Source organism: Podarcis raffonei, chromosome 2 (genome assembly GCF_027172205.1).
Source record: "Podarcis raffonei isolate rPodRaf1 chromosome 2, rPodRaf1.pri, whole genome shotgun sequence".
Lineage (NCBI taxonomy): Eukaryota > Metazoa > Chordata > Lepidosauria > Squamata > Lacertidae > Podarcis > Podarcis raffonei.
The window spans coordinates 69,028,399-69,040,164 of NC_070603.1; the positions used below are offsets into that span (position 1 = coordinate 69,028,399).

General features: G+C 45.3%; 2 protein-coding genes across 2 annotated transcripts in view; one reads left to right on the forward strand and one right to left on the reverse strand.

Annotated features, from left to right (window-relative positions):
- Positions 1–11,599, reverse strand: part of SNCB (synuclein beta) — a 39,786-nt gene extending 28,187 nt beyond the window's left edge. The window contains exon 1 of the mRNA XM_053377189.1: positions 11,532–11,599. Within this exon, the coding sequence (XP_053233164.1) occupies positions 11,532–11,583 (52 nt within the window). The 5' untranslated portion in view covers positions 11,584–11,599. The remainder of the gene's footprint in view (positions 1–11,531) is intronic.
- On the forward strand, positions 1,825–6,496 carry EIF4E1B (eukaryotic translation initiation factor 4E family member 1B; the record flags this gene model as incomplete). Its single annotated transcript, XM_053377194.1, has 6 exons — positions 1,825–1,937; positions 3,145–3,240; positions 3,736–3,799; positions 4,049–4,162; positions 5,439–5,578; positions 6,294–6,496. Coding segments are annotated over 6 exons (642 nt in total), but the record flags the coding sequence as incomplete, so codon positions are not given.
- Positions 11,600–11,766: the final 167 nt, after the last annotated feature.

Consider the following 11,766-nt stretch of genomic DNA (forward strand, 5'->3'; position numbering starts at 1 on the left):
CCAGTTGTTGCTGGACTAAAACTCCCGCTATCCCCAACCTTTGCTCATGCTGACTGGGGATGATGGGAACTGGCCTCCAGCAACATCTAGAGGACCATGGGTCCCTGTTGTGTTCCAGCCGAAAAAGAGAGACATGGGTTACAGTTTCTACAATGGCAGCATTTGAAGGAATGACAAAAGAAAGGCCTAGCTCTTTAACAAAACCGTTTTCTAGGTTAAAGGCGGTGCTCAAAGGTGCTTTCTATATAAAAAGGAAGCCTGGAGAGGTAGGCTCAGTTATTTTCTTGGAAAGGTGGTGGCAGTAGCACTAATGATGGTGAGTAGTAGTTTTCTTTCTGCTGAGGTCTTTTTCTTCTTTCTCCCTAGGGTATAATCCTGCAACTGTGAGGCTGTTGTGTTCCTGAAATATAATTCTACCTCCAAAGCCCCTTGTTTAGTTTTCAGGGACCTTATTGCTTTTGAAGGGTAGGAAAAGCTAGGCTGGATGTGGCCAAGTGTTTGTTCTGTATGTTGAACATCTTGTCTGATGTAAATTCTGCAGTTCTGTGCATGCTTATGTCCGCAAGTTATATTGAATTCAATGAGCCTGACTTCTCTGAGCAAGTGTGCACAGTACTGAGCTTTATGCTGGGGTGTGTTCCAGAGTGTCTATTCCCAGTAGAGTGACCACTTTACTTTGGTATTGTGGTGAGTCCCTGCTATAAAACTTGTAGGAGGCCCAGCCATGGCTTGCAGGGCTGTTTCTTCCAGGGCTCCTGTACCTTTAACAGTAGTCTGAGATGCTCTTCCCATAATGCATTGCATGTTGGGGGGAAAGGGAGTGTCTCCTATAGTATTTCTGCTTGTCATGCAGCTATTAAAGGTACACAGTCCCTGCCAGAAAAAAAGGTGGGGAGTTGTCAATCTTTGGTCTGCCATGTATTGATCTTGGTGACTCTAGTCCCTGGAGAGCCTAAATGTGTCTGCTTATGTATGCAATTTTCACACAGTTGCTCGAGGGCACTGCAAGTATGGCCAAGACTGGCCTGGCTTTAATGCACTTGGCTGTGAAAAAGCTAGGCAATAATTTGCCTAGTTCTCTTAAGGACCCAAAAGCTTCTTTTGGTTGCTCTACTTGGCTTGGCAAGGTCTTCCTCCTTCAAGTTCTTCTTCTAAATGTAATGCTGTATAGCATTCTTTGTTTGCCCTGAGAGAGGGCTGTGCAAAACTAATGTGGACAGGAAGCTTTGGAGCTGGCAGGGGTGCCCATTTCACCATCACTGCCATCTAGAGTGCGGTAAAGGGCAGAAAATAACATCAGCAGCACTTGATCTCTATGATCCCATTTATCAGGCAGCAAACAAGTGCCCTTTTGAATGCTCTGTCCTGTACCCTAGAGCAGGCTGAAGGAGGAGGAGGCAGCTGGTGGCCTGTCCTTTTGTGTGTAGGGTTTTGATTCCTTTGCCCCAGGTACTGTCAACTATTTCCTGGGCCCTAGGGAAGCTGGCTATGTTCCTCCTTGAAGCCAGAATAAAGCTGGGAGCAGCTCCTCTTCCTCCTGTGAAGCGTTTTTTCCTGAAAGCTGTGTAAGAATACACTCACTTTCTGAATTCTTGGCAAAACACAGACAATATATGTAACATGAAGTTCCTCTATAGCAGCATGTTTCAGATGAAAAAAATAATAATTTCCCAGATTTTATTGCTGTCCTGAGAGAGATCAAGAGCTCAAACAAAACACATAGCTCCCAGCTTTGCTGTTTGTCCAGCCAGTTGTAGCCTGTACAGGGGACCACATGCCTGGGGGTGAATGTGTACAAGGAGCTTGTAGTGCCTGTTGTAATGAATTGTCCACTTATCCAAATGTCAGGCGAGTCCTCAGGAGGAGCAGTGGATGTGCAAGGCCAAGAGAGAAGAGGGGGCTGTGGAATGCTTCAGCAAGCACCCCCTGCAGAACAGGTAAGTACATCAGGCCAGTGGCCCATCTGGTCCAGCATCTTGCTCTTACGGTGGTCAACCAGATGCCTGTAGGAAGCCTGCAAGCTGGGCACGAGCACCACAGCAATTGGTAATCAGAGGCATAATGCTAGCAGAACGCCAAAATGCCTGGATCTCCCAGTGTGCCCGGATCTCCCCTCCAGTGCAATAATGTTAATGCTCACTTTCCCCCTGCTTGTTGATGGCTGCTAACCAAAAAGATCCTGGCAAGGTGCATCCAAATGTGGCCAAGGGAGCTGTGCTATGATACAGCAGATACTCATTGCCAAGAAACCCTTGCTATTTTTGGTTTCAAGGAACACTTCCGATGCTACTGTGTGCTTCCATAAATCACTGTTAAACATGAAAAATCATTTACTTTCACCCTGTTCTTGCTTCCTCCTTTTCAAAGGAGGGAGGAGTTGGGAATGCTCTTAAAGAGTCCTCCTGGATCAGATGAAAGGCCTGACTAGCTTAGAATCTTGTTTCCCACACTAGTTAACTAAGATGCCTATAGAGAAGCCCATAAGTTGAGCATGGAGGCAACAGCATCCTCCTTCTGTTGTTGCCTAGCAGATGATTTTCGGGGGGCACATTCTGCTTCTGATACTGGAGGTAATGCGTAGCCATCATGAGTAGTCACCATCAATCACCTTATCATCCATGGATCTGCCTAATCCCCTTTTAAAGCTGTCCAAGTTGGTAGCCATCACCTTTTATGGCAGCAAATCCTATGTCTTGTGTAAAGAAGTTATTCTTCTGTCCTAAATTTCCTACCATTCATCTCTTGAAACCACTCCTACTTTGTATTCCCTTGCCCCTTCACTGGGAGAAGGAGAGAGAACCTGCATCTGTGTCTCTGGAGAAGTTTAAGAAAATATTTGTTTTACTAATTTATACAAATATTTATATACTGCTGTTCATACAAAAAAAAAATATCAGAGTGGTTTACAAAACCACGTGTTTTGTCAGCACAACCCACATCCCACCTTAAGGCTGCCTTATTACAGTGGGTCTGATCAAATGTGAAATGAGAAGAGTGTGACACAACACCTTCCAGTCCAAACAGGCAGCATTCACACATGTGGCAAGATGTGCTGGGTGTTTTGTGTGTACACAGAGCCTCACACAGGGGAGTGTTGATGTTCGTAGCTAGTGGCTTAATTTTGCCTTCCATTCATCTCCGTAGGTGGGCCCTTTGGTTCTTCAAAAATGACAAGAGTAAAACCTGGCAGGATAACTTGCGGCTTATCACCAAATTTGACACCGTGGAAGACTTCTGGGCGTGAGTGCATTCCAGTCCTTCCTCTGACAGCTAGAATCCTTGGAACAGCCTTGCCAGAAGAAGGAAGGCCATTGTGGGATTGAACCAACAGTGGGGAATATTGTGGCCCTCTGGATGTTGCTGGACTCCTCACTTGCATCAGACCCAGCTGGCATGGTCAGGGATGATGGGAGCTGGGTTCTCCAATCCATTCACTTTTGAAAACCGTGTACTTGTATCTGCAGGCTAAACAAATTCTAAGCAGCACTTGAAAGTTAAAGGTGGTTGAGAGAGATGTGTGCTACAGGGAGCTCTGAATGAAGTTTCCTGTGTTTCCTGTGTTATTTGCCTGGATTTAGTGGAAACTCCTCTCAAGGCAGTTTCCAGGGTGGGCCACCTGCTTAGGGACTGTTCACGCAAGATACCTTGCATCAACATCAGGAGCAGTAGGTTCCTTACACAAGTCGACCCATTCTGTTCTCCTGACATGTCTGTCTTCTCTCCTTGAGACTGCAGGCTGTATAGCAACATCCAACTGGCCAGCAAGTTGACATCAGGCTGCGACTATTCCCTTTTCAAGGTAAGTCCTGCTGGGTATTCCTGGTCTGTTAATGCTGTGTGCCTCCTATAGGGAGGGAAACAGGCTCTCAAGTGGTAGTCTTGGGGTCTCTTGTTGTATGGGCTTTCCCACGCACCATAGGGCTACACGTGGCTTGCTGTGGATCTAAGTGCATTGTGGTGGACTAAGAAAGCCTTGCAACTTCATGTAGGGGTGTGTGTGTGTGTGTGTGTAAGAGCTGCATATACTGAGATCCTGCATTTCCTCCAGGATGGCATTGAACCGATGTGGGAAGATAACAGGAATAAGCGTGGTGGGCGTTGGCTTATCACATTGTCCAAGCAGCAGCGGCATGCAGAGCTTGACCGTTTCTGGCTGGAGACTGTAAGTAGGCAGAATGCTGTGTGGGTGCTTCTCCTTTATGAAATGTGGCATTTGCCCTGCTTTCTGGCCATATTTTCTGGGCTGGGCATCAGTGGCGGAGCTTCATGCTCCAGCACCAGGGGCGGAGAGCAGGTGGGGGCGGGGCTGGCACTTGTCCTGGGGGCGTGGTGCACATTCTGGGGGCAGGGCACGCCGCCTGTGGGGGCGGGGTGCCCAACGCGGGCGGCAGCAACAATGGCACCCTGGGGATCATGCTGCTGTGGGCGGTGCACTCCCCCCACACTCCTCTTCCTCCGCCAGTGCTGGGCATACAGCACTTCCCATTCTCTCTTGGGCAGGTGGAAGCTGCTCCCCAAAGTGACCCTCCTTTGTTAGTTCCCCTTCTCAGCGAAAGTCTTTGCCCACCTGCTGCTCTCCAGGTGTTTTGGACTACCAATTCCCATCACCTGTTCTGCTGGCTGGGGCTGATGGGATTGGTAGCAGTGTTAGAAACTGAGATATGAAATCTAGGAGCTAAATGGCACCTTAAACCTAGCTTATGGGCACAACAACTGAATATCTAGGCACTTTTTTTGTTTAATAACAAGAATACAAAGCTGAAAATGAATGAACTGCAGCTAAAATATTATGCCATTTTTCACATGGTCTATCCCTTCCCCTGCCCACCCCTCTAATATTCTTAAGAGGGTCTCTTCTCCAATCTGCAGAGAGTAGCTGGAAGTGGGCAGGCAGAAAAAGGTCTTCCTTTCTTCAGTTTTAATCTGAAATCTTAGGCACAGTACTACGGCCAGAGGTCAGAAACTGCTTGCGCTAATGAAAATCCCTGTCGCAAAATGCGCCTAGAACAATGGGAGTTTTAAACACTGATTGGTAGTCCAAAGCATATGGAGAATGTCAGGTTGGTGAAGGCTGGCTTACTGTGTTCAGGCAACTTGCACCACATGGCAGCATGAGATGAAGGGGAAGAGGAAAGGATGCTTGGCGTTTATCTGCTCAGATGGACTTTCCTATCTATACACACACACACACACACACACACACACACACACACACACACACACTCATCCCCAATCCCTCTGATGCCTGCTGGATTTCTGAGCTGAGCCAGCTATTCTGATCTTCCCCGAATAGTGTAGCTCTTTTGTTTGGGCAGGAAAACAGCTTAAAGACCCTTATGAGGCAAGAAATATTCCCCACTGTATTTAACCATGGTACATCAAGCAGTAGCTTGCATCTGGTACCCTGTTCGCTTCATGGGTTTTCCTTTTCTGTGTAGCTGCTGTGCCTGATTGGAGAGATGTTTGATGACTACAGCGAAGATGTCTGTGGGGCCGTCATCAACATCCGTGCTAAGGGGGACAAGATCGCAATCTGGACCCAGGAGGCAGAGAACCGGGATGGCGTAACACATATCGGGTAGCTGACAGACAGTTCCCTTTGTTGAGATGTGTGTGTGAAATGCTGAGCAACACACAGGAGGGCTAATGCCAGCCACCTTATGTAAGGCAGAGCGTGTTTGTATAATTAAACACCAACAAGATTACTAAGTTGCTTGTGCGTGTGTGTGTTTGAAGAGTTTGAAGCCTTTATGCATGAGGAATGCCAGCTATACCATGCAATGAGTTTGTAGGTGTCTATAGCAGCCAATAGGGACGCGGGTGGCGCTGTGGGTAAAACCTCAGTGCCTAGGACTTGCCGATCGTATGGTCGGTGGTTCGAATCCCGTGGTGGGGTGAGCTCCCGTCTTTCGGTCCCAGCTCCTGCCCACCTAGCAGTTCGAAAGCACCCCTAAGTGCTTTCGATACCGCTTTATAGTGGGAAGGTAAACGGTGTTTCCGTTTGCTGCGCTGGTGCTGGCTCGCCAGAGCAGCTTCGTCACGCTGGCCACGTGACCCGGAAGTGTCTCCGGACAGCGCTGGCCCCCGGCCTCTTAAGTGAGATGGGTGCACAACCCTAGAGTCGGACACAACTGGCCCATACGGGCAGGCATACCTTTACCTTTTATAGCAGCCTAGGGAAAGGACTCTTTGGTGGAAATGGATGATATGTGCGTACACACTACAGAAGAGAGATGAGCTAAGATAGCCAGCTGTCTTGAGTATAACTTAATTATTATTTTTTTCTCTTTCAGGCGTGTTTACAAGGAACGCCTGGGCCTGTCTTCCAAAGTGGTGATTGGTTATCAGGCACATGCAGACACTGCCACCAAGAGTGGCTCCCTCATGAAGAACAAGTTTGTGGTGTGAAGCCACTATGATAGACCCTTGAAGTTGGCTGGATCTCTGGGGAAGCAGGATGGATGAGTATAGCATGGCATAATACTCCCATGGCTTTTGTTGGCTCTCAACATTATTAAAGAATTGAGGCTAAACAGGTTGTATTCTTTTGGTCCTGAGTTGGAACTTTGGAGGAAACCACCCACTCTTGGAGTCAACATCCATCTTCTAAGCTTTGTTTCCCTTCCTTTGCACTGAGAGGATTTGCCTGGAACTGAACTTCGTTACTAAGTGTGCCATTTGCACACAAGTCTGCTGTTCTTACATGCACCCCTGACACATGGTTGGGATCTTTTTTGACACTGAGATGTCTGAAAACCTGAAGATTTTTAGAGTAAAAAAAATACCAATCACGAATTCTCTCCCTCCACCCCCAGTAGTTGGAGCCTTCCTAGCCTTTCAGGTTTCTGAATAAAGCAAATGGATTGCTTTGATCACCCTGGTTTTGATGGAAGGAAGGCTGACTTCTGCTGCCTCCATAAGGAGAAACGTAGAAAGAGTGGCCTACCCATGCTCAGTTATTTCATATGAGCAACTATGCATTTGCTAAATGCAGGAAGACTTAGAGTGAGTCCTAGTATAAATACTTGTATTGTGGTAGCTTTTAGGTGGGTATAGTCCACAGCATGGGCATAGCCAGGATTTTTGTTGTGGGGGCAGGACCGACGTGTTTGGTCAGTTAGTTAAGGATTTATATTGTTTTACTGCCCCTTGCTATGCCCAGGGTCTGCAGTAGAGGCTGGTCTGTTAAGGCAGATGCAGCACTGCCCCTCCAGCCTCAGTCTGCCCTTAGCGAGTCACTTCCCTGCCTGCTCCCTTACAAACCAGTCTAGGGGGTAGCAGTGCATGCCAATTCTTCCTCCTTAGACTCAGTGCTGTCCTTTATTAAACTCAGCAGGAAGGAGATGGGGGCAAAATTAGCTGACTGTCTGTCATTGACTCTGGTTCCACCTGCTAAGCCTTTCCCCTCCTGACCCAATGGGCAACAACCACCACTGATCTTGATGGAGTCTAATCTGCTGCTGCCAGACTTCAGCCACCAGTCCTTTAGACCTCCCTGCAGCCTGGTGCTAACGGGCTGGCCTCTGCTGCAAGCAGGAGCTGCTGAATTAAAAGGATTGCAGGGCCTGCTTCCTGTTCTGAAGCAGCTTGTATGACTCTTAAGGAGGTAGCAGAGCTGACTTGAAAGTCAATGAGGTTGCTTCCTGGGATTAGCCTCTGTAATAAGAGATGATATCAGGCTTGCTCTTGCAACTCAGAGCTGCGGCTACCACAGCTCTATCCCATTCATGGCAACTGACAAAGTGAGCAGCAGGATGTCTGGTCATAACAACTAGCTCTGGATGGTTCTCTTCAGTGAAAATACCAAGAGCCCAAGTACTTCAACAAAACTATGATGCCTTTGTGTGTTTGATGAGGGGCACTGGGTAACTGTGATATAGGAGGCCCCTTGTTGGGTGTTGATGCTGAGCAATGAGTGTCAAAGCTGCAATGAGCAGCTTTATCTTCTGCAGAGGCAGCCTTTGTTAATCCTCTGAATATAGAGGTGTGTGAGTAAGGACAGTGGAGGCTGGTGCATTTGGGTGAATGGGTCAATGTCCCACCAACCTTTATCTAACTCCTTTTCCTTATTCTTATTTGCAGTCAGTGCATAGAGGGCCACTTTGTGTGTTACAAAGCTATTATTGCTCAATAGGCATCATAGCAAGTTATAAAATATACTTTAACTGAGTGCTTTTGCCTTAATTGTTGGCCACCCAAATTCTGTACAAATGATCAATTAAAAAACACCACCACCCATGATCCATAGGCAGCAGGAGTTTGTTGGGTTTATTAGGTTGGATCTAGGCAGGCATGCTTTGAGTGGATCTACTGAAACCAGTGGAAGTTGAGTTGGTAATTATTTGTGTCCTGTTGACTTCAATGGGTTTACTCAGAGAATGACTAAGCCTGAATCCAACCCATAAAAAAATACAAGAAGTTGCTTAAAATGTTCAGTGATGGCTCCAGGTGCATTCTTCCTCATAAAAAGGAATGTCTCTAAGATGCATCTACAAACAAATCATGTTTTTTGCTTCAAAATTACTGCTTTGCTCATGCACAAATTTAATTGAGTAAAACTTACACAACCAATCAACTAATGCTTCTCTAAGTTGGCCCATGCTAAGGTTGACAACAACTGAATGTTAGCACAGTACATAAAGAAATTGGGAGAGGCAGCAAAAGCATGTATTATGGGCAACTTCAGTTACCAGCAGGCTTAAATGTCAATTCAGGTCATGACATGGATACAATTTCTAGATTCAAAAGGAGATTGTGCTTTGTCACAGTTAATTATAGAAGCAGCAAAAGGAGACGGAATTTGATTCAACTAACAATGGATTCCTGCATGTCAACTCAGAAATGAGCCCCATTTGGTTCAATGGGTCTTACTCTCTCAGGTAAGTGTGATAGGATTTGCACATTGTGGCGGGCAAAACATGGTACACAAGATTTGTGCTAACACACAAAGAGAAAAATAAAAGCTGTGCTGTGTTTCTGAAAACAGAGCACACTTATATTTAGTGTTGTGAGAGAATTTATCCAATAAGAGGATTATGTAATAAGAGATGAAATGATACAGTTAGTGTCACATTCTTTAGGCAGCAAAGCAACAGCATAATAGAGCCTGAACACTTAGGCTAATCAAATAGAAATCTGCCAACAGGCAAGCTAAGTAGAATTTGGAAGACCAAATTGGTGGTAATAAAGTAACAAAATAAAAACCCTTTCAGTTAAGGAGGAAGAAGCTGGCCAGAGCTGTTAGATGACAAACATGTAAAAGGGAGTGCTCAAAACAGAAAGATTGGAATAGCAGCCCCTGGTTTTTAGCTTCAGCTAGGGAACTGGGTCTGTATACAGTATTTGCATCTTATCCTTTTTCTGCTGACCCCTCTCCTTGTTCAAAGACAAGGGTGTAACTTGCTGGATTTTGAAACAGGACATTGTAATATGACTGTATGCTCTTTAAGGACAGCTGCGGAAAGAGCACAGAGAGTTCTTCAAATAACTAACCAAAAGAAGAAAATCAAAACCAAGGGAATCACTAAACAGGAGGGTGTTGGTTTTGAGGGCCAAGACAAAAACCCTAAATGAGGCGCTTCTGAACCGGAGGCCTTGAGCTTCTGAAGCAGCCTTGCAATTTGCCATGGGAGAATGTGTGAGTGAAAATGGTAGCAGCCTCCATACCAGTACGCTTTGTGTTTAGAACAGAGCCTGGTCTTGGAGATTCTGTATGTTTGGCTTTCTTATCTGTTCCCTAGTATATTTTTTTAAAAAGTCAGCACATCTTTAACACTGCAGGCAATGGAACAGCTACGCACACATTCAGACCCTGTGCCTCAGTTGTGAGTTAAATGCAAGGTTCAACAATGTCTGTTAAAACATAAATGGAGGTAGCTTTGTTTCATGTCAAAGTGCCAGGTGTTATTCAATGACAGAAGAGAAGGATCTGGGTGAGTCCAGTTGTGAAGTTCTGAGGCTGGGCTTCTATTCCCAGTCCTTTTTAAAGAGAAGCAAATGTAAATAAAAAATAAACTTAACCTAGGATGTGGATACAGAGAAGTACTTAAAACGACTACTATCTCAGATAGTGTCTGGCCACATTGGTAAATGTGCAATGGATAAGTGTCCCAGGGAAAAGCCTTATGCCTCTGCTCCCCCACTACAAAATTATGCATTTTTACATGCTTGAAAAATCCTATCACTGGAACAGAAGTGGTAACTAGACTAAGGGTGTTTGAATTTCATGCAACAAGTAGCTAACATTTATTAAGATTGATTGCATATTTTATCATCTAGACAGGAGAATGCTGAGTGATTCCAGCAGAACTTCAATAGCTTTCACTTTATCATCAACCTGAGCCTTGATCAATCCATGCAAAAGGTTGACTTTTTGGACACTGCAGTGTAATTTCCTAGTAGACATATAAGCACCACCTTATATTGATCACGATACATACCTACATGCTTTCAGCTTTCACCCAGAGCAAAATCTACTATATACAGTCAAGGCCTATGATACAATTGTATCTGTTCAGATGCACAAGATTCTATTTTTTAAATCAGGTGTCCCTCTAACTATGATCCCCACCCAATGGAGAGGTAAATCAGAACAACAAGGGCAGACATAGGAATAACTTAATATAAAACCCAGAAGAGAAAATGCCAGGACACCAGTTCTTATCTCTGACAGTTCTTAGCTGAAACCACTCAAATGTATAATTGATGATCTGCAGCCCATTCTAGAAAATGACACTCTCCTCTCACAGGCCTGAGGTGGGAAGCATGTACTTGCTTATACACAGTGTTAGAAACTAAGATGTGAAAGCTAGGAGCTAAATGGCACCTTAAACCTAGGTTATGGGCACAACAACAGGATGTCTAGACACACTTTTTTAAATAACAAGAATACAAAGCTGGAAATGAATGAACTGTTGCTAAAATATTATGTTCATTTTTCACATGGTCTAGTCCTTCCCCTGCCCACCCCTAGTAGTCTTAAGAAGGTCTCATCTATTCTTAAGAGAGTACTGGAAGTGAGGATGTAGAAAAGGGTCCTATTTCCTTCCATTCTGCAATGTTAATCTGAAATCAGTACTGTGCCCAGAGCTCAGAAACTGCTCGTGCTAATGAAATTCCCTGTCACAAAATGCACCGAGAACAATAGGAATTTTGATCACTGCTTATATACAGACCCCTGCAGAGGAGCCAAGTCCTAGGGGCCATGGGGGCTTCAGCCCCCACAATAAAATATTTGAGGGGACCAGGCCCCCACAAAGTTGATGGACATTTACATTCAAATGGTGTGTGCGCACTGCATCATGTGATCGATTATGCAGGGCGGCACTTACCTGAGCCTCCACAATATTTTATTCAAGTTGGCACCCCGGGCCCCTGATTTAAAAGAGCTACTTGCCAGCAACAACAGGCCATGTGACATATGAACACAGGGACCAGCTCTTGTAGCAGACCCAGATGCTAATTCTGTCCCCATGTGTTTACTCTGGCAACACCATTAGAGCAGGTAATAATGTAATCAGGGGTTTATTTACCTGTTCCTGTTCTTATGTTACAATTGCCATTGCCAGAAATGTTCTTCTGCATTCTACAGAGGGCAAACAGGTCCGTCTCTGTGCAAAAGAACAGATGGGAAGAAATCTAACATCACAAATGGCAACATTTTAAAAAATAAATAAATAGTGGACCAACATTTCAGCATTCCAGGACACTCTCTGTAAGTGACTCTTAGAATGGCCATCCTGGAGCAAAGAAACTTCAAAAGGAGAA